Source organism: Diplotaxodon limnothrissa, linkage group LG12 (genome assembly GCF_057381915.1).
Source record: "Diplotaxodon limnothrissa isolate DT_005_m linkage group LG12, D_limnothrissa_male_GT1.1, whole genome shotgun sequence".
In the NCBI taxonomy this organism is placed as follows: Eukaryota; Metazoa; Chordata; class Actinopteri; order Cichliformes; family Cichlidae; genus Diplotaxodon; species Diplotaxodon limnothrissa.
In genome coordinates, this window is record NC_140607.1 from 19798742 (window position 1) to 19821565 (window position 22824).

General features: G+C 41.8%; 2 protein-coding genes across 3 annotated transcripts in view; one reads left to right on the top strand and one right to left on the bottom strand.

Annotated features, from left to right (window-relative positions):
* Window positions 1-3432, top strand: part of thbs4a (thrombospondin 4a) — a 14792-nt gene extending 11360 nt beyond the window's left edge. Inside the window, exons 13-23 of the mRNA XM_085368179.1 lie at window positions 224-383; window positions 1309-1427; window positions 1510-1562; window positions 1646-1730; window positions 1835-1931; window positions 2020-2198; window positions 2280-2328; window positions 2413-2609; window positions 2728-2900; window positions 2988-3127; window positions 3222-3432. Coding sequence (XP_085224305.1) covers window positions 224-383; window positions 1309-1427; window positions 1510-1562; window positions 1646-1730; window positions 1835-1931; window positions 2020-2198; window positions 2280-2328; window positions 2413-2609; window positions 2728-2900; window positions 2988-3127; window positions 3222-3277 — 1308 coding nt within the window. The 3' untranslated portion in view covers window positions 3278-3432. The remainder of the gene's footprint in view (window positions 1-223; window positions 384-1308; window positions 1428-1509; window positions 1563-1645; window positions 1731-1834; window positions 1932-2019; window positions 2199-2279; window positions 2329-2412; window positions 2610-2727; window positions 2901-2987; window positions 3128-3221) is intronic.
* Window positions 3433-4057: 625 nt separating this feature from the next.
* Window positions 4058-21429, bottom strand: serinc5 (serine incorporator 5). 2 transcript variants are annotated; one of them, XM_085368181.1, is made up of 12 exons: window positions 21259-21429; window positions 13398-13565; window positions 10735-10913; window positions 10428-10510; window positions 10046-10139; window positions 8889-9100; window positions 8275-8367; window positions 7193-7319; window positions 6655-6724; window positions 6444-6480; window positions 5917-6058; window positions 4058-5414 (listed from the first exon to the last, which is right to left on the bottom strand). In XM_085368181.1, exons 1-12 carry the CDS (start codon window positions 21283-21285, stop codon window positions 5270-5272), a joined length of 1377 nt encoding a protein of 458 aa, XP_085224307.1. In that variant the 5' UTR covers window positions 21286-21429; the 3' UTR covers window positions 4058-5269. The 2 variants fall into 2 exon arrangements, with proteins under 2 accessions (XP_085224307.1, XP_085224306.1); XM_085368180.1 differs by having other exon boundaries at window positions 5917-6061.
* Between the last annotated feature and the right edge of the window lie 1395 nt (window positions 21430-22824).

Genomic DNA, 22824 nt, shown 5'->3' on the forward strand with positions numbered 1-22824 from the left:
AGTGAACTTTGACTTTATTTATTTAATTTTTTTAAAGCATGACAGATATATTAGCCGATATATTCCATTGACCATGAAATGAAATGAAAATTTAAACAGTAAAAAAGTGATGGGAGAAACATACTCCAGCCAGGAGTGTTGACGTAACATAAGTTATCCACCAGAACTAAAAACAACTAGCTAATCCAATCCAATATAATCGGTCTTCATTTTTCTAACCCAGGATAACTGCTGGCTGGTTCCTAATGTGGACCAGAGGAACAGCGATAAGGATGTCCATGGCGACGCCTGTGACAACTGCAGAACAGTCGAAAATCCTTCACAGAGAGATACAGACAGAGACGGTCTGGGGGATGAATGCGACAATGACATGGATGGAGACGGTGCGTGCGCGTCTGTTATTATCTACTTAACACACAATAACTGTTTTACTCACTTAATTTTGTTTTCCTTTGCATCACCGAGTGTCAATGAAATCACTTCTGCAAATAGGTTGAGTGGTCATCATAGTAAAAAGTGTAAAAAACTGACTGTTAGTGACTTTATTGCATAAATTAACCATGACTAATCGGGGGACATAATGTGAAAACAAACAAACATGAAAAAGTAACTGAACCTTTTTTAAAGGTTATCAGGTTACACAGCATGTCTGGATCAGCGTGTCCAGACAGGATGCAGACAGAGACATTTTTGTTGCTTCAACTGGACTGACCTGTGCTTTATCTTTCCAAAACATCCTCCTGGTCTGTTTCTAACCCACATCCTCTACCAGTTAGGTCACTTTTTGAAAAACAACTTTTGTGTAATTTTAAAAAAACAAACAAAAAAAACAGTGTTGAATGTAAAAATGTTCCAACTGGAATTGTAAGCCTGTTTTCAAAAACCTTTCTCACATACCTCATTTGATTGGCCTTTCAGGTGACCTTTCATTTGCGCCACTGGAAACACAGTTTATTAGCACTGTGTTCCCACATGCAGGCATTTACGCATGTTGCATGTTTAGACTGTTTGGTGGACGCTTTTTGCTCAGTTTGGCAGTGCTCCGAGCCTCTTGATCGTTTGGTTTGGTCTTTAACTCCAAGGCTGGATTGCTGAGTGCTTGGTCATGTCTGTCTCCTCACTAAAAGCATTTTTCCACAGTCGGCCTCCGCCAGGCATCGAAGGCCACTGGAAACTATTTCACCTTCGTCTTAAACAAACACTGCCATCTGTTGATGTGTTTGACTGTGCTGAAGTCTGCATTCTGTCAATGTTCTTTTGTTTTGTTTTGTTTTGTTTTACACATATCCTGATACTTTCTGTCCTCAGGCTTGAAAAATATTCTCGACAACTGCCCACGAGTCCCCAACCTAGACCAGAGAGACAGAGACAGTGATGGGGTGGGAGACGCCTGTGACAGCTGTCCTAATATGGCCAACCCCAACCAGGTAACAAACCACACAAGGGCATGAAACCGATTCATCAGCTGTGACACATCTGACCACCAGTGTTTGTTTTGTCTACCCTCAGTCTGACTCAGATGATGACCTTGTAGGAGATACCTGTGATGATAATATAGACAGGTAAAGCCCACATCATGATCTATGGCGTAAAAGTCTACAAACATCTGTCAGACCTTTGATTTTCCCTACCTCGTCTTTGTCAGTGACGGTGACGGCCACCAGAACACAAAGGATAATTGTCCCACAGTCATCAACTCCGATCAGGTGGACACGGACAAAGATGGAATGGTGTTTATCTCTTCTTTCAGTTTCATTCATTCAATCCAGCAGCAGTTCATCCTATATAGTCCTCAATTATCCACCAATTTGTTGTGGTTTTTTTTTCTTGTTAGGGAGATAAATGTGACGATGACGACGATAACGACGGCATACTGGACGAAGACGACAACTGCAGACTAGTTGCCAATCCAGACCAAAAGGACTCTGATAGTTAGTATCTTTTCTGTGTTGTGCTTGGATTTGCAGGAGCGAGCGCAGCGCGAATTACTGTTTTCTAAGCGGCGTCGCTGTATTTCAGACAACAGACGCGGAGACGTGTGCGAAGGAGACTTTGACAAAGACGACGTCATCGACAGAATTGATCACTGCCCAGAGAACGCTGAGATCACCCTGACCGACTTCAGAGCCTATCAAACCGTGGTGCTGGACCCAGAGGGCGAGTCTCAGATCGACCCCAACTGGGTAGTTCTCAACCAGGTAAAAATGATAACATCACCTCAGTTTCAGAGACATCGATAACAGTTTTTCTTCAGCTTCACACTAATTTTTTCCTGACAGGGCATGGAGATAGTGCAGACCATGAACTCTGACCCTGGGCTTGCTGTAGGTTAGTATACTATCACACACCCATTCATAATTCCCTTACCTAAACTTAATCAGTGCTGATCTGCGTTTCGTGTTCAATTTGCAGGCTACACAGCTTTCAGTGGCGTTGACTTTGAGGGAACTTTCCACGTGAACACAATGACAGATGACGACTACGCTGGCTTCATTTTTGGCTACCAGGACTCCTCTTCCTTCTACGTAGTGATGTGGAAACAAACAGAACAAACCTACTGGCAGGCCGCGCCCTTCAGAGCCGTTGCTGAGCCGGGAATACAGCTCAAGGTGTTGAGGATTAACACTTTCCACCATAAAGACCTCCACTGTACCGTTTAAAAGAGTATATATCAGTAAAGATTTGGTTTGATGAATTTATGTCTGATCTTTGTTTTTTAATCTCCAGGTGGTGAAATCAAAGACAGGTCCTGGTGAATATCTGAGGAACTCCCTTTGGCACACAGGACACACCGTTGACCAGGTGCGTCTACTGTGGAAGGATCCCAGGAACGTCGGCTGGAAAGACAAGGTTTCCTACCGCTGGTTCCTCCAGCACAGGCCGCAGGTTGGATACATCAGGTACAAACACATACACCTCGTCACGGACACGTCCACGTTCGCTCTGTGTGAACTGACTCAGTAGTTTCACTTTGTGTATGGAACTAGGGCTCGCTTCTTTGAGGGTTCAAATCTGGTGGCGGACACTGGTGTGATCATTGACACCAGTATGAGAGGCGGGCGCCTGGGCGTGTTCTGCTTCTCTCAGGAAAACATCATCTGGTCCAATTTGAAGTACCGGTGCAACGGTAAGCATCTGCAAGCATCGGAAGACAGTCGAGTCATCCATGTGAGATGTAGGTATGCTCATTTGATTTTTCTCTTTGTTTGCTTTTTCCACAGACACTATACCTGGTGACTACCAGGATGTGCTCAGAGCACAGAATGAAGAGCAGTAAGACACAGGAGAAACAACTTAAGCCCTGCTGTAAACATAGATTAAAGGGGCAGAGCGGCAGTGCTCTGAGCAGAGAACTAAAGTCAGATTAATGTCAGAGGAAACATCATGGGCAGTTTTAGGGATTGCATTTTGAAGTTTTAGGAAAGCAAAACATTGGGCATTATATACTTAAATGCAATGTAACTGAAACAGTGCATTCACTTTGCAGTTTTTGTTTATATCTCTGAAATATCGCCTTCAGTTATCCAGTTTATGAATGCCCTGTACATCTTAAGTACAATAAAATACATAGCATTTTGCAAAATTCAAAGCATGTTCCCATTATTACAGTTAATAAATAAAGACACCCTGTGTTGTATCAATGGATGTTTTATTGAAAGAGTGCAAGCAATGCAAACTCCATGGCACCTACTTCGATTTATTTCAAGCATACAAGATGTTTCTGTGGTAGTATACAGCCTTCACAGTGGATCTTTTGATTCATTTTTTTAATATATCAAAGTTGCTCAGCACCACAAAATGTCTACATTCATACCAATAATTAAAAGGCAGGGGAAAAAAGTTATATAAAGCAAAAAAATTCAAACAAAAAGCTTTCACACATCTTGGATGGTTTTCCAAAATGTACGTAGAAATTATAAAAAAACTGAAAAAAAAAAACATGTTAGGAATCCAATTAGACAAAAGAAAAGCAAGAACTGAAGGAATTAGATACAAAAAAGGATTTGCTTATGTAATATATCTTGTATTTTTATACAATAAAAAAAACAGTTACATAATAAACACAGGAGACCCTCTGAAACAGGTATGTATGTAAATTCGGCAGTAAACTCAACATCCAGTGTTGAATAACTTGCTGATAAAAGCGGTCGTGCTACTTTATTCTGACCACAATGATAAAATGGACGCATGTAACAAAGACGAGGCAGAAAGCACTTATAACTGTACAGAAAACAGCTGGTTTAAGTGTCTATGTATGCATGCAAATATATAATGCTTTCAGTGAGATGTTTCTCTGTAACAGATTAGTAAAGAAATTAGTAAACTAAGTATTTTCTGGTTTTCTGACATCTACCTTTGGCAAATGTTTCTCATCTGTGTCACTGCAGCTCTTTGAGAGAGGTGGCGCTCCGCTAACGTCACTCTTGCATTAGTCAGGTTGATTTTTTTTAAGAGTGCTGCCGTGTACAACAGCGACGATGACTGGAAACCTTTCAATGACATGAAATTTTCCTAAGAAAAGATCTGGCTCAAAGGGAGCACTGACATATTAAAACCTTAAACATTTTGCTTTGAATCTAAGTGGAAACTTCACAACACAGAGTGTCTAATATTAAAAAGAGCTGTTGCATAGAAAACCTCTACAAAAGGGCACAATATAACAAAGCGTCAACATGTACAGCTTAAACACGAGCCTGAGAGATGAGTTCAACAGAGTCAGGGACAAATCTAATTCAGTTCACACCATATTCCTTTTTTGATTCCTTAAGACACATTTAAATAAATACAATATCTTCTGTAACATCTTAAACTTGAAATAAATATGTCCCAAAACCTTGATACAACTTTGTGATCTGACTGTACAGAACTAAAATGCCTGGGTGAGCGTGAAAGCAAGAGAGACACATAAAGAAACACACTTTCAGGTCTGAAGTCATCTTTAGGGGTTGAATGATTCCCAATGTAACTCAAATCCCATGATTCTTCATCTAGTTTCAAACCTGTAAGCCATAGAAAACTTTGTGTGTCAGTGGTGCTAAAAGAAATAATAATAATAATACAAAAAATCACCATCAAGGTATTAACAGCTTAACATTGTAAAACAAAGTAAACACTAGCATATAAAATAAAAGGCAACAGATAATCCTCCATTTCAAACACTGAGGGTAGTGTAGGGTTGTGTTTCAAGGTATGGGAGGTCTGTGGTAGTCTCTCGGCCCAGAGTGTAAGCTTCCACCCGGCCACATCCAGACCACAAGTGATGTTATAACTAGGCCACAAAGCGCTTTGGGCAGACGATGGGGGCGACGAGGGTCCACATGTAGAGGATGAGACACACCCAACAGGAGGCCATCTTGACCCAGAACACTGACCAGCTCCCGTCCAAAAGCTTCTCAATCTTGTGGTTGTCGTAGCTGCAAGAGACACGCGGTAAGAGAACTGAGCAAACACGCACACTCTGGTTCCTCTCTTCAAGACAGAGCTGATGAGGTGCATTAAAGGCAGTGTAAACACAAAAACCTGAGGACTCAGTGCACTAAAATAAAAAGGCAAAAAGAGAGCACTGATGCTTTGATGAAGGCCACGAGACCAAAACGGGCAGAATAAACAGATGAATATACTAAGTGCATCCTCTTCAGAGATTAATAAAGAGGACAGCTTTGCAAGTCTAAAAAAAAAACACCCCTCAAAAAGCCCAGTCAAATAAAGATATGCAGCAGAAAAAGGAAACCAAACAGACACATAGCAGACATAAGAAATGTTTCAGTGGCAAAGTGAAGCTTTGATTCCAATATTTTTCAGAGGTCTGCTGTCAAAGTGACAGAAACATCTACAGAAACACTTCAGTTCAGTAATTATGTTGCTAAATGTGTGAAGATGTCTGTTTTGAGGTTAGTATGTATGGGAATCACTTACTGAAACCAGTTGGTGGCGGTCATCATGACATAGAGGGAGCCAAGGAAGAAGACAAAGTGAAAGAAGGCGTAGCTGTAGATGGTTCCCTCTCTCTCATCATACACCACATTCTGGCCTGAACCCGTCTGCTCCTCATCGTATTCTTCTGAAAAGCAGTGCAGTTGGGTCAGGGACACATTTAATGTGTAAAAATGTCAGTTAAAAGGGTGGTACTTTTCTCGTGGCTGTTTCTCAACACTGCAACTTTATTTCCAGCAGGTGGCAGTGTTAGCCTGCCCACAATCCCACTTACCCCGATCTTGTTTTACAGTGTAATACTAACCTAGTAACAGTGACATCATCTACGCTTGCTGACCAATGTTTTCTCACCGTACTCAGTCTGGCTGAGGAATAGCAATACCCCATGTGTGTGCAAACACCATGGCTGAGTCTATACGTGTACAGACAGACAGGCCAAAGAGAGGCTGCTGCCAGGCAAAGAAAGAAAGATGTTGGAGAAGGAGGAGGGATTATTTGACTTTCCTCACCTGTGTCATCTCCAAAGCAGAAACAGCAGCGAGCTCTCTGTAAGGTAAAGGAAACATTCAGGTTACCACTGAGCTGGGATTAAATATATGAGAGATGTGTATCCTGGGCTTAATTTGTTCCATTTACTAAGGGCATCTAATGCCTGGTAGGTATGCATTTAACCAGTCTGCACATTTAATTAACCCACACACGGTAAGGCTGTGCATTTACCTCTGTCTCCGGCTCAGTGTTCCTACACACTCTGAGCGCTGCTGAGCTTCGTCGAGTGGTGGACGTCAAGCTAGAGGTAGAGTGGACAAAGAGAAAGAAAAGAGAGAGATGAAAGGAAGCAAGACTGTAATTCCGTCACTCTGCATTCCCCCCAGTAATTTGCAGTTTGAGATTGCTGCAGAGTCCAATTTCCTTCTATTCGGGGAATGGCCACAAGAGACAGGATGCCTCCACTTGATGGAAAACATATGTGAACAAAAGCAAAGAGTCATAGTTCTTGTCTTGCTCAGCCATAGCCAATCACGTGCTGCCTCTTCAGAGTCACAGCCAATCCAAACTAGCCTGTCTGTGTCCCCACAGCTTACCATGAAGTAAATTATATTCCACATCACCTGTAGCAGAAGTGCTATTAAAAGGTTTGGACTGTAATATCTCTATATGATCAAATCAATGAAATAACAAACCACAAGTATTAAAGAGAAAATGTGCATCTGTGCTCGTTAGCAAAAAAGAGAGGCAGGAATTGTGTATGTCTTACCAAGAGTAAAGGACACAGCCAAACAGGATGACGGTTCCCAGTCCAGTGACAATCTTTTTGTCGCTTTCTGTCCCAGAGTTGAAGGGGAACACACATACGGTAGTGTTCACACCATCGATTACCACCACTAGACAGACAGAAATATGCAGACAGAGACAGATGATTGAAGAGTTGAAAGAAATAGCAGGGAGTACAACTGTTTGATGGAGTTCTTTGGAATTGGAGTATTATAGGGAGTAAGGATATTGTGAAAAATGCAGCCTATGCTTGTGCTTGTGTGTGTGCGTTCTGGCACCATGTTAGCAGCAATGAAAAGGAAAAAAAAGAAGGAAAAATGGAAAGTTGGTCCAAAAACAACCGCCTTTCTAACAGTATGTAGGCTAACTGTTATGAGTAGGAGGCATGTCCTGACATTTACTTTGTGTCCTAACATGTCCAAACATTTACAAGAACTTTTTTGCACATATTTATCTCAGTGTAGATTATCCATTATATATTAAATTGCAAATTCACAAACATCTATATACAGTTTAATTTGTGGTCACATAATCACTACTCCCTCTAAAACTCTCACCTAAACTTTGAGTTAAGCCTTTATCGCTTTTCCTGATGCATTTTTTTTAATTTATGAACATCATTTCATGCTGTAAAAATTAAGATCTGTAAAACAGTCACTACAAAAACAAAAAAAACCTGCATTTGCAAAGTTCACTGAAAGAAACAAAGGTGGTGGGCTTTGTGAACAACTTTGCTCTTGCTGGGCTGCACAGTTTCCATTTCACAGCATGTGCATATGTGCTTGTGGGAATCTCTTTTCCTGTTCATGGTTAATTGCTGCCATACTTAAGGGAAAAAAAACCTCAAATTCTGCTGTAAACAAAGTTAAATGACTGTACATTAGGCAAACAGCTCTCCATGGAAGGATGGATGGGTGTATTGAACATGAGAAGGTGTTCATAAGAGCTTTGCAAATGCTAACTTTGTCAAAGCCTAACCTGTGACTTAACATAAATAATCAGTTTTTAAGCTGACACCCAATAATGTGATCACCAATGTGAAGATGCATTATTGTGCATACTCACTTTCTTTTGGCTTGCTGGAAAAGGCTGAGAAGGTGAGGTACATGACATAGACAGTGATGACTCCTGGCTGCAAAAGTCCTGAGTTGGGCTGCACTGCAGGGACACAAATGTGGGAATTTTCATTCAAATATTAATAATACTATAAGAACTTATTATTATTAAGTAAAAATGGTAAATGGCCTGTATTTGTATAGCGCTTTACTACTCCCTAAGGACCCCAAAGCACTTTACACATTCAGTCATCCACCCATTCACACACTGGCGATGGCAAGCTACATTGTAGCCACAGCCACCCTGGGGCGCACTGACAGAGGCGAGGCTGCCGGACACTGGCGCCACCGGGCCCTCTGATCACCACCAGTAGGCGACGGGTGAAGTGTCTCGCCCAAGGACACAACGACCGAGACTGTCCAAGCCGGGGCTCGAACCAGCAACCTTCCGATTACAAGGCGAACTCCCAACTCTTGAGCCACAATCGTGTATTGTATTACAAACATCTTGCCACATGAAACTTCTAGGCTATACAACTATTAGCCCCACCTGAAATGCAAATTTGTGTATTTTAATTTAACTGAGTCAAATTCGATGCTGTGCCTGGTAGAACAGGTCCTTACGTTTCTGTATGAACGGGGAGATGGCCAGCAGGGAGACGACGAGGCAGAGGCTGCCGTTGATGCCCAGAAAAATCTTATTGAGTAGACAAGCCTCGGGGTGAGTGTAGAAAATACCCATGAAGATTACGGCTCCGACTCCAACGCTGAACAGAACCAGAGTCACAAAGGCCAGTGCTGCGTACCACAGGCGGTTATACTTCACTCCTGAATACCTGCAAACAGAAAGAGCGAAAAGCTAAGAGAGGAAAAAAATCACATGCTTTTCCAGATCACCTTTGACTCAATTTTAGTTCTACCTGTGTGGGTCAGTGTTGGTTTTAGGGACTCATGAAACTGTCTGTGGGTACTTTATAATGGGTCAGTGGTGACAAAGTGTAAGTGGGGACGAGTAAAACAACATAAAGGGCCCTTCACATACACTCATGGCCCAATATGCAGAGTTTTTGTGATCTAAGTGTTAAGCGTTGTTGAATGATTACTAATAATTATAAATAACACAGAGTGTGAGCCGAGGTTATTATAGCTAACCAAAACTGAACTGAAAACAACAACTAGACTCTTGAAAAAAGTTAACTGAAGCCATTTTGGGAACATGGAAAAATAAAATAAAACAAAAATGTAGAGGAAGTTTATGAATTGTGTTAATTTAGTAAAAAATTGCATATAAACTGTTTTTGCATTCTCAGTAGATCTGTATTTCAAAATTCACTATAAACACTTATTACGAGGGACTTTTTGGACAAAAGTGACCCCGATCACACTGTGCAGGCATGAAATATGAACAGAATGGTGTAGGTTAAGTTAAGAAAAACAAAAAGGCACATAAAAGAATTCAACTAAAAGGGAAGAAGTGAATACAGCTTTGTGCCTTCTCACTGATTTTTCTTGATCTGAAAATCTGTTTTTATTGAGAGGTTGTGCTGGTTTTTAGAAACCAATCTGCTGGATTTTGTGTGTAGGAAGTAGGAAGTCCTAAACCATATACATCCTGTGAATCTAACACAGCACTGGCCTGCTGCCAGGCCTGCCCTCCACCCACCAAATCACACTTTCTGCATTTCTTAAAAGTCAAACAAAAAGCATTACAGTGGTCTTATTTCACACAGTGAACCAGGGACTGAAGAGGAAGGTGATGAGAGAAGAAATGTTGCTCTCACCAGTTTGCGTTCCATCTGTGTGCAAACTCCACCAACAGCATGAGCTGGATCAAGAGGAAAATGAACCCGCCAACGGCTCCTATGTAGCGCCAAACTGAGCCAAAATGAAAAGAGAAAGAGACAGAGACAATTGTTTAACTGATGACAAGAGCTACTTGCCAGGCAAGCTGTGCCAGTATTGAAATTGTGCTCCATAAATAGATAGAGTTACAGTGACATTTGTAAAAGTTTACTCAGGTCAGATGACACAGGAAGTTGTTTGTTACTTTACATACATTTACACAGCTCTATGTTAGGTTACCTTATGCACCACTTTACTTATTTAAGCTTTAAAAGAAAACTTTACAGTATTGAAGCCTCAAGCTGAGCGTTCAGCTTTTACCTTCCAGGAATGTTGACTCATTGGGGAGGAAGAAGCCTCCAGCGCAACACGCCACCAGCGCGATAAACTTCAGTAACCAGAATCTGAATCAAGGCGGTGATAATGTTATAAAAAAGGGGAAAATGCAGATAAAATTACACCATAAAAACAATGATTACTGACAACTGAGACACAGCAGAATATTTAATGCAATAAATCCAAAAATAACAAATTTAACAAATCTCGTGTTGCCTTTACTCGTGACTCTTGTTCAATATTATGAATGCAGCTGCTTTTTTTGATAGAAGATTAAACAAATTCTTCTTACCCGTTATGTACGGCTGCCCGGCAGCCCGTGCTGTTGTTGACCCGTATAGTGAAGATACAGAAGAAGAAGAAGAAGCAGGCCATGCCAAAGCACACCTTGTACACAGCAGCGTATCCAACCAGAGTTTTGCAGTCTTCTCCTGCATTCACTGTCTGGCAAAACTCAGCGTAGAAGGGGATCTAATTGGAGGAAAAAAACCAACCCAAAACCCCCAAAATACTCAAATTAGATCATCATGTCATGTCAGTGAAAAGCAACCCACCTCTGCTCATGTTTGTCTAGTATGAGGCCTCGGTGAAAGGGCCCAATAGTGTCCATCTATTCTGAGCGTCACGCCCCTAAAGGAGCAGAAAGAGAGAACAGGCAGCAACAACAACCCCTCTTTCTCTCTGTGGAGCCCTCTTTCATCCTTCACTCTCTACAGCCTGTTAAAGGGGCCTTACAACTAACTGTCAGTGTACACAAACAAAGGACATGGATGAATAAATTAACCACCTTTTGTCAGCGAGTCAGAGGAAATGGGAAGAGGGGAGAACACAGACAGCACGAGCAAGAAAAACGTGGAGATTCCTCTTAAAATAAACTGCGAAAGACTTTTCAGAACTACAGTGAGCTGCGTAATACAAAACTGGAGTTAAGGTAGCAAAGATAAGGACCTTGCTGTGACATTCAACAGAAGACTGCGGCAGAGAGCCAACAGAAGGGACACACTTTGAATTCAATAACCGCCAGTCTCGATACGTCGTTCCCCTTCACCGGAACGAGCTGTGGGACGAGTACAAAACGTGCTTTTCAGGCAAACACTGCTTTTTGAGAGCGTTTCAAATCTTTACTTGGGGATAATAAATTGCTTAACTCGGCTTTACTAATTACTGGCAGAATCCTTGAAAGTTGGACACACGGGTGAGATGCCGGCGGATTGAGCTGTCATCACCTCATTGTGTTAGCAAAGTCCAGAGCCAGATCACAATGTAAGGCAAAAAGCCCATTTTTGGAGCTTTTGTCTCAGGTTAAGGACCATATTAGCATGTCCATGGTGTTGTGATTAAGGAGGGAAATGGGGCCGGCTGTTTCGGACTGCTGTAAATCTCTTGAGAAAAGACCGGCGCTCTCATACGCACAATGACTGCTCTCTTAGCTGGGACTTCCCACTGTGCTCGGTGTGTGACTGACAGTGTGTTTATGGGTGTGTGTGTGAGTCAGTAGGCTTTGTGTGGGGCTATCAGAGGCCATTTTGTGCCTTGGATGAGTCTTTTCCAGGGGCTCCATTCACAAAGAGACACACAGTAGGGAGTAGTTTTATTACTGCACTGTAGACACTGGCAGAAAGGAAGAAAAACTGCAGAAGAAGGAGACTGGTGAAAAAAAAAAAAGAAGATCACCTACAAATATCACTTTGACTCAAGCAAGCCTGGCCAGTGCCATGGTAACACAGTCAGCTCAAGACATCTTTCCCAGAGATAGAAACATCATTATTTCCTGTTTATCCTGAGATCAATATAAAATGTGAGTCAGCGAGCGAGCAGTGTATCAGTGAACCAGGACATCACCTCTGAGACCTTGTTCCAGATTATATCTACACACTGTGTTGACAGTCTGACTCTCCCAGATGACAAGGATAACTATACTGTAGCAGACAACAGCCGTTATCGTGGCATTCCAGTTTAATGGGATTTTTTTTTTTAGAAACAGTCACTGGAGGTCATCTTTCATTTCGTTCATTCAGAGAAGAAAGCAAAGGTTCACGAAAGAGTTTATCGTCTCCACTTCAAAGGCTTGATAGGCTCTTAAAACAAACAAAACCTACCAGCCAAGACTCGTGTCCTCAGAGCTGTGGCCTTGCTGCTGTGTAGATACACATATCTGTTAAAATAGCAGGATGTCTGTTTTGCCCATAGCAATGCTGTAAAATTTTAATTTTTCCTGTTAGCATCGGCGGTGTTAGCATAGAGGCTGCTGGCCTTGTTGTTTAGAGCAGACGGTGAACAAAATTGTTCAACCACATGACAAAATCTGGTTCAAAATGTTTTTGTTCTTGTTACACTTTCCGCTCAGTTCAGTTTCATTTTCAGGAGGTGAAAAGGTGTGAAGTAAGCTGGAAAAGAGTGTACAGACTAAAGAGTGAGGCGAAACTGTGTAAAAGGTCACAGTATTGAGGTTTTTATTCTTTTGTTTACCAGAGGCTGCGAGCTGACATTTCAAAAAGCGAGGGACAGAATTAAGACTTCAAAGACAGGAAAAAATCCTTACAGAGACAAAAAAAAGGCAGAAATAACACACACGGGACACAGCCATCAGGATGACATTTAACAATATCTTAAAGAAGACTCCACACCTATCGAGAAACACACTGGCCCTCTATAATGCAGTTTGTACAGCATATATGGGGGAAATGGTGAACGGGGACCAATTCACCATGTTCAACTGTTTCTATCTACTGAAGACCCAGGAGTCATAATCTATAATATAGTTTACATTACTGTAAATAAAAAAAAACTTACTTCAATTATTATTTCTTTTTTAGATATGCCATCCACTGAGCATGTCCTACTTAAGTCCTTTATTGATATATAATGTAATTACATTTTGGGGGTGGGGAGGGTTGTTGGCAAAACAAAGAGTGTGCATGCATTTTGAGAGAATGATGTGATATATGTACTCACGTTCTCTTTCAGCGCTTGCTCCACAGTGGGCGACATCATGACAGCACAGAGGACGGTGACCAACAGGAAGTACAAGGCATACATGATTCGGGTCCCTGTGGATTGTTTGATCTTTGGGCAGCACTTACAGCAGCACGAGCAGGCCGCTGAGCCGCAGCAGCAGGCCAGCTGCATGCAGAGAACAAGGCAGAAAAGGTGGAAGAGAGAGGGGGACAACAACAACAACAACAACAACTTTATTATCACTCTTAAGCAGCTTCTCATACAGACGTTATGTGTTTTGTGGCGGAGCTGGGAAAACCAGGCGTCAGTGCAGTTATCTCTCTCAGCAGTTTCACTGGATAAAAGTAAACTGGTAGAAAAATATTCCCTGAAATCCACCACCCTGAGCATGCCCAATCTTGTCAGGTCTGGTTAGTACCTGGATAGGAGACTGCCCAGGAATACCTGCGTGCTAAAAGTATTCCTGGGCAAGAACCCAGAGTTGCTTCCGATCAATTTATTGGACTGTGTAAATATTACATAGAAAACGGTGCTAATGTGTTGTATAAAACTCTCAAGAGTACTCAATTCGAGCACAAAATTACTATACAGGAACCAGTCCATTTAACTACATTCTAACCTGGGATAAAAAGACATGGATGAAAAGACGTGCATGCCATGATATCTGCACACAGTATGAAATGTTTGATAGTTATAGGTCATATTTAATCCCATCACTTCAACTGATATAAAGTCAAATATCATATTATGAACATTTTAACACTCCACCCTTAGACTCTATTCAGTTATGGCAAACTGCATGCGAAAGAAATAATTGTTATCAGAATAACAGGACCAGGTCAGACTGACATGCAACATGCACACAGCAGAGATAACAAAATGATCTAAAACTAAAATTCTCAGCTTAAATCCTCTTAGTCAATGAACCGTACAAGGAACGTTAAAGGAGGTTTCCTGAGTTGTCTTCGTGAGATGCATTGCAAATCTTTTACTTTTAGTTGCAGTATCAGCAGTTTCAAATCTGTCTGGTCTGTGGGAAACCAAACAGTTTTGTTTGCTATTGCAGATGAGTTTCAGTGGTGTTGTGCAACCGTATTAGGGCAAACTTCATTGTATTAAAAAGCTTTCCATGCTTTACACTCAGCACTTAACTGAGTTTGTTTTCTACTGAACAGTGAATAACATAAAAAAAGGATCCCCATTCATGCTTCAGTCAGAGCCCTCTCTTTCCTTCACAGAAGAAACTTTTGAGGATTACAAGACAGTGACGGCAGTTGTCTGAACACACACACACACACACACACACACACACACACACACACACACACAGGCCTACTCTGTTTCTTCTGATAGGCGGTCATATAGGAGGAGGACAGTTACATAAAGGCGGGCCTTGTGTCCTTCAGGAAAGAAGAGGCTCTATAATTCTACAGCACTGGGTCTTTCTGTAGCCACCCCACCCTGCTTTTGTAAGCTTCCTACCCCTCACCATGCAGAATAAACTTCTATGGTGAGAAGCAAAACTTTGTTATGGGGAGCAGTCAGGTGTGGTGGCAGTGGCACCAAAGTTCTCACCATGCCTGACTGCTTCCCACAACAGAGTTTTAGTCGGGGTGGAGGGCTTGTACGCACCATTTCCATTTCTAAATTAATCCACTCTCCTCCTTTGGGACAGAGCAAAATCTTTCTTGAGCTATGAAATTAGCTCCTGTAATTATGGCATTAGGTGAAAGGCAGTAAATTATAAGCAAATGACAATAATGACGGTGGCATTTCTGTGGACTGGAACATCCAATGAAGGTTGCACACTGTCTAATGGCATTAGCTTATAGGCCAATGTGCCCACATTTAAAAATTTTTGCCTTAAAATTAAAAGATGAAAATATTTTTTATGTATACGTCTTTCTGCATCTGCATTTTAAAGCAGTGTGTCTTCCTGTATAACACCGGAAATGAGTGTTTATCTGATGCTATGTTGGTTAATGTGTTTTCGTTTCCCTACAGACATGCTAATGCATCCTAGTGAGATCACGTCACTTTGTATTTTAGTCAAAACAGTGGCCTTATCTTACTGCTAGGAGTTTGTGTCCTATGTAAGTGTATAATATAGCTAGGGTGTACTGAGGTTACAAAGCAGCTCTGCAACACTGTCTGGTCTACAAGTAGCACCGTTTTAGTTTTACTGCCTCTCTACAGTATACATGTAAACACTGAATTGTTTGACTCTTTTGTAGGTGGTCAAAATGTACAAAAAATCCCCCAAAGCAAACAAACAAACAATCACATGCCAGCTTCAGTTCTGCAAAAATACCCATAAAGCTTCTGCTTTATGGGTATTTATATATTGTGTTTGATAGAATGAAAGCCAAACAGCGGAAGACCTGGAGCTAATGTTAGCACGTCTGTCGACGGTGTAAAAGAAGATGTAAAAGAATGAAGAATGATGATGAAACTTTTAGTAAGACATAGACAGCATCATCAACGTCTTCTTCAAGTATTTAGCTTGTTGGAAAAGTTGTTGCCAGAGAATCTGTCCTTTTTTCACTATGCTGGCTAACATTTTAAGTAAATAATAAAATGTTTCAACTAGTATGGACTTAGTGTGTAAGAGGAAGATTTTTTAATTGATCGTTTCAAAATGAATTAAACACTGAAAAAAGATACAGTTGATTGCTGAATCAAAGGTACCAGTACTGATATTGGCAGAAATGTGAAACGGCAAACAACAACAGCACAAAAGCAAAAGTGTCCTAAAACCGGTTGTACCACATAGAAGACATACAATGTCTTCATCGACAGCAAGCACTCCCTGCAAGCAGACGGGCCATCCCTGGACTGTCAATGTATCATGAACGTGCTACTTCTGCTGAACCATAAATTCTGCTTCAGGTGTGAAGATGTGTGTGACTTCATAATGGGGTGATATGGTACTATGAGGTCATTAGGATAAGATGGGCCCTGATTAATCAACACCTTGTACCTGAGGAGGAGGACTTTAAATTCAATTAACTGGGAGCCATTGAAGAGAGGTCAGTATAGGAGAAATACCAACCGTGTTGGTTTATTCAAGCATGAGAATAAGGATGAGCCTATAAACTTGGCAAATACTTCAAGCTAAAGGGAACACAGTTTATTCCCAGTTACAGTCCAGCGGTGTACATCTGTACACAGTTTACCAATGCTTGAGTATTGGCAAACTGTATCAAGACGTTTGAAACGCTGCCACAAAGGTCAAATGTGCTTATTTCTGCTTTCATGCGTACACGGGCTTGCAGCCTTGAATCTAACCATGTGCCTCCCGGCCTCAACACACAGCTTAAGAGAATAAACGGTTTCCTCTTTCTCTGCTGCGCCCACGTCTTTCTCAATGGGTGATTAATTAGCCACAACAGACTGAAAGTAACCAAGAAAAAAACAGAACAATTTAGGTTGTGAGGGTGTTTAGATTTAATTAGTTAGGGGGTGTTTCACCAGCGGACTGCACGCAGCACGAGGGCCCAACGGTAAACTCTGCAGAGCTGACAGAGAGAGGGGGTGTCATGAGAAGGGGCAACGTCTCGAGGAATTCCACCACACACAGAGACAAAAGGGTATCCATGGAAACCAGCGTTGACCCTACCCACTCGATGAAGCACCCACCACCTCCTCCACTGCCCCACCAGGATATCGACAGGTGGTTGGCGGATCAGCAGTTTGCAGCCCTACTTAAATATCAACAGCAGTCCCCCATCTGTCCCATAGAGCGGCATACCATGACACATTAAAGATGACACATGGCTACTAGCAAAGCACTAGTCTGGTCTAGAGTTAAATTAAGCCTAGACTCTCACAACCCACACAAAAAACCTCACCACACTGTGATTGTGGGACTTTCACGTTTCCCTTTTTCGTGTCACCAGACTCTCTGTTTCATTATTTTAATCCTATTCCTTTCATCCTCCCCAACATGTTACTGGAAGATTTAGTGATGTCATTTCTTTTCTTCTTATTTTGTCCTCTTCGCCCTTTGTCTGTATTCTTCAGCTGTCCTTAACTATTTGTCACTGACCCCTCAGTGCTTCAGCTTTTCTAGAGGTGGTGGCAAAGACGATGTTGCCTTTCTTTTACACAAAGACATACTGACTCAGAATCCATCAAGACGGGGTGGATGGGACACAGCGGTGAGAATACACCTAGCAAAAAATCACATTTAAAATAAGGAAGCTGAATAAGTCTGAATAATATTAGCTTCCTTGACAGGGAGTTTGGCCTAAAGATGGACACTTGCATAACAAACGCGACAGTCTTGCATTCCACCCAAAGACGATATCTGCGACGGCTGTAAGCTGTTTGATTTCATGAGGATTACATTCCTTTCACCCCTCTTTTATGCTCTGCTGCCTTTCATCCTTAAAGCGCCCACGATGAAAAGGACTGGAGCATCGTGCAAACAGGAAATGGAAAGGGTGGCCTAAATCAAACCCACCGGGGTAAACCCCACCGCACATAGCCACGCTTATGCAACACAAAGAGAAATGGGTCGTACACTATACCACTGTAAGGACCACAAAGGAGAATGAGGATTTCAGATACAGAGCCAGTTGACACCAGTCCTGACAGTGAGTAAACAAGTCCATCTGGCAGACTCTGGATTTCTAAAAGAATAAATGTATTCGGTATCTGTGTTTTGCTGTATAGATTTCAGATTGTGACTTTACGTTTATCAGCAGACGTGTCATGATGCACACCCAACAGCAAACTGGGAAAAACATACACACACACTGACAGGAATGACTCATGAAAACAGGCAAAAACATCCTGACTGGAACAATGTGGAGCGACAACGTCCCCGCAAGCTTAAACCTCATGTTGATTCGCTCATTCGTCACATCTTATGCACTATTTATTCCATGCCCTATTTTAGTTTGGTACACAAATCCTTACAGACTACACTGTAGCTGGCTGCTTTAAAAATCTTTGGGACTTTTTGCTGGTTAAAGCTTAATGATAGCGGCCACTGTTCAAAGCACATTGAATCATGAGAAGCCACTAGCTCTGACACACCCTGTTATCTCAAATTACAATGCTTTGTGTTGCAGGCGGGTTACGGGAAACCAGCAAACAAAATAAAATTTAGGGCAACAGAAGACAATGCGGGATCTTCCTCACATGTCCAGTTGGCCCAAGCTTCCAGACCAAGATCTACTCCCCTTTCCCTCATACTGTTGAGTGACAGCTCTACTATTGTCTATATAGCTAGGCAGCTGTATACACACAGCAAAAATGTATCACTCCACTGTTTCCTGTACACAAAGGGAGGTCTTTGCTCTCTCTCTCTTGGCAAATATACCCCCCTAGCTACAACCAACACAGAGAAACTTTAGTCCGGTGGAGAGAAAAGAAAAGAAAGTAACAAAAGAGACAAAAAAAAAAAAAGTGGTACAGCGAGGAGCAAAAATGAACAAATTCTAGCAGATGAAGGTGTTTGTCATGAAATAAGCAAAGGAACCAAACTAAACAAGAACAGGAAGATGGTCAAGATACAAGGCGGTATCACTTTTTTTTTTTTGTTCACACGGGAGTCCGTTTCACTTCTCAGAATCAGTTGTGAGTTTCAAAACACAACCAGCTAATAATCAAGGATAAATTACAGAGACACAGACATATGTGATGAGGGGGAGGTTGAGAAAGAGACATTAACACTGGTTTGTGGCAATTCAGTGGGAAACAAAAGGGATGAAGGGCTGCTAGACATGTCCCGGTTTGGGAAAACAAGTTCCTGCTGCTCGCTGCTGACCACAGCAAAATTCCTGAGGGGAAGTTGAAAACAGCAGACATCTCTGATGTGTACACAGTTAGAGAGTAATTCTGCTCATATGACAGAGCCAGAAATGTATTTTGGATAGGAGTGCTCCAGATGTTTGCAGGCAGAATTCACTAAGGCTGGTTTTACAAGTCGAGTTTAAAAGGTAATCACCTACCCCCGCTGCTGCTTTACAGCTACTGTGTCATGACCCCATTTACGGATGGGTCAGCTCTGTTTGAATGAGCGGTGCTGGCTCTTCACAAACCACTTCCTCTGATTTTTCACCACTCCAACGAGGGCCTGAAGACTTCTTTATCAGTATGTTTGCAGAAAGTGACACTCCATCCTCTTGACTCTTGTACCCTGGTAAGGGTGACTGCTCCATGGCTGTGATGCGTAAAGACACCCACATGATTTCAGTGCTCTCACCACACTTTCAGCCAACACTTTGCAGCGCTCTGAACTCCACTCAACGCTGAGCTAAAGCCTTCAACCTGCCCTTGCCCCCATCGCAACATGGCATACATCCCTGATCCCACTGAGATATTACAAGTGAGCTGCTCCCACGTCGTGCTTCCTGCTGCCTTCAGATCTCTCCCAAACAACAGCCACCCTTGTCTAATTTCAACCTTCAAGCCAGGGAGGAAATTAACAGACCACACACCAGTTTGTGCCACTCTGAACCTCAAGTGTGGCAAATATATTCACACGCACGAAGTTAAATGCAAGCATACACTTTAATAGAGATGGCAAGTAAACGGGGTGTCTGTGACAGGGATTAGCACACCACCAGCACAGCAAGACAAAACTGATCTTATTCTTTGCTCTTCATTTCCTCTTTAATCCCACTCTGTGAAAAGAGCAGGAAATAGAAGTGACCTCCCTCAGTTTAGGGATGTGCATATGTAATTAAATTCCTAGCCAGATCAGCTCAGCAGTGGTGACCCACTGGTCAGAGCCCAATCTGTAAGCTGTAGAAAACACGCTCAGCATGAAAGGAAACCTCTCTGACTCTGAACCACCACCCTTTTAAAGTATTTCTGTAGCTTCACGGCACTAGCACCTCTCATAAAAGTGATGCAAGCAAACAAATCAAATATCCACAAATGATTTAAAGCAGCAAAAGCAAGCAGATGTATTATAACCAATCAATAGCCCAAACAGTCACGCTACTGTTATTACAGGGCACAAAAAAACAAACTAAATTTAAACAAGAACATATGTGGCTTTAGGGGATTTGTTTGCTTTAAAATAACAATCCTTTAAACATCAAAAAGTAATCAAAAATCTGGTTGGCTTTCAATCCACACATTATGCAACCCAAAAGTACTGCTTTAGTGATGTATAATTACAAAAATAACAGATACAAAACAACTGTCCTTTAAAAAGCAACATAGCACATTTAAAACGGTGCCGAAACAGAAAAGAAACCAAGACAAAGACAGACTTATTGTTTTTGTTGGGTATATAGTTATGTTTACTTTTCAGCAGAGCCTTTCAGCACCTATATACGTAAATAACTGTAAATAGTTAGACCGAGCCACAGCTGGCTAGCCTCTTCTTTAGCTCCTTCATCTGTTTCAGTGTTTTAGGAGCTGGGGAATAAGATGTGCTTAAAAAAGAAGTGTAACTGTCCTCCACAGCACTCACTTAATCACAGCCATGGCTCGTTGTTGGCTGTACCCGTCAACACATTTCTGTATTAACGGCCACATTTCCCGTAGTTTTGCCTCGCTTTGCTTTGTCCTCTAACGGCTTTACAGTGAAGTTATCCAGTCAGCTCAATGAGGAGGAGGAGGAGGAAGAATGGGGGTTATAATTAATTATTTCGCGCTGTTATTACATTAAAAGGCAGCTCAATAAGGCTGACGGGAATCACCGAGACTCGGGACAGAGGCTGGCTGGCTTTAGCCGACGGTAAACGGCGAGAGACGAGGACAAAAAAACAGTAAACAATACGGGAAGGGTCAACGTTGAGCACGTCTCATTGTTACAGCGTTTCAAACCGCTGAAGAGCAACAAACACACACGCACTCACACAACAGTAAGTCAGGGTCGGCTATTGTTACTCACCTGCGCGATACAACAAGGAGTACACATGACGAGGGGGCAGAATAAATAAAATCCGTTTCAGAGTGAGGACAGCTCGGGGATTTCTCAGCCGCTTTCCTTCAAAATCAGCGACACACGGGGAACCAAAGCGCTTCTGCTCCGTCCACCCAGCCTTCCTGTCCCCCGCTCCTCTTCTGGTCTCTCCTCCCACTGACTGACTGACTGACTGACTGCACATCACCGCCAAACAACAAGGCTCAGCGCAGAGCTGCACCGGCTCTGCCACAGAGAGCATCGGAGAGATGACTAAATAGGTTACGGTATATCACATTTACTGTCATTAAAAAAAAAAAAAAATCCTTATTGGCATTCTCAGATTACACGTTAGGCGTAACACAAAGCCACGTGCCACACAAGTTAGACCCCTGGCCTGAATGTTTAAAATATATGAAATAATATGGATTTTAAAATACTATCAGAAAGCTGTATTATAAGTAAAAAAACAAAACAAACAAAAACAAAACTCCAAACAAACAAACAAACAAACAACAACAAAAACAAAAAACAAAAACAAAGGGGTCGGTGCAGGATTAAAAAATAAAATTATAAAAATTGTCAACAGCTATATCCAGACACAGGATGACCTGGATCTGATCCCTCCATGGCTCATTAATCATCAGCGCGGAGCTGTTAAGTACAGGTGGTATTCTGCTTATATTCACAATTAATTATTTCAATTGGGAGGAAATGTCTATCATTTAAGTCACCTGTGTTTTTAAGTACAACAAAAAATGGCAATGAGTCTGACATGCACACAAAGCCCGATGAATCCCTGCATAAAATATATTTCAAATGATATATAACCTATCAGAAATAAGGACATTTTAACATCACATAATATAATTTAATAGCCTATTTATCCCAGAATACTGAAATTATTTTGCCTCAAACATATTACTTTTTAGTCAATAGATGGGTAAAATGAAAGGGCAGGTGACTTGCTGCCACACACTTATACTGTATAATGAACTTGCATTTTTCTATAAATCAAAAGCTGGACTTTATCTCGTCTTTATCATCCCACTGCAGTTGTTCACTTGGCTGTATCTTGCTGACTCATAAGTATGAGTAAGTTTCTCTTTGTCCAAAAAACCCTGCTCGTGGTTTTTAACGGCATGTGTGCAACTGTGTGTTGAGCTCAGCAGTGCAGTAGGAGTCTGTTTGCTGGCCAATGAAGGGGCCTTGATAAGGCTGAGCTGATAAGGCTGCTACTGTAGCTGTCTGTGGCTTGTGTTGCCGTTTGCCAACACTGTCATATGACCAAATGACTCAACACACACACACACACACACACACACACACTTTTTGTCAGTCACCACTGCCATTGAAAGTCACCCCCAAATTGTAGGACTTTTTAAATAGGCGTGAATCACACGGGACTGCCAGTTTATGAACGCATCAAATCAACAGCCCTCTGAAAAGCAGAAAGCACGCATCTGCAATGGCCTGTGTAACAGAATCAGGCATATTTTAGATTGAATGTGAAGACATCTCAGCCTCCATCTTCACTCTAATCTGATTGTGTTT

Bases quoted from the DNA above. Each gene is read 5' to 3' on its own strand.
- serinc5 (XM_085368180.1), bottom strand. From the start codon at position 21,285: ATGTGTACTCCTTGTTGTATCGCGCAG. The intron at 10,511-10,734 runs GTAAGAAGAATT...GCCTTGATTCAG, and splicing joins CGGGCAGCCGTACATAACGG to ATTCTGGTTACTGAAGTTTA. The intron at 9,101-10,045 runs GTGAGAGCAACA...TTCTGTTTGCAG, and splicing joins CACAGATGGAACGCAAACTG to GTATTCAGGAGTGAAGTATA.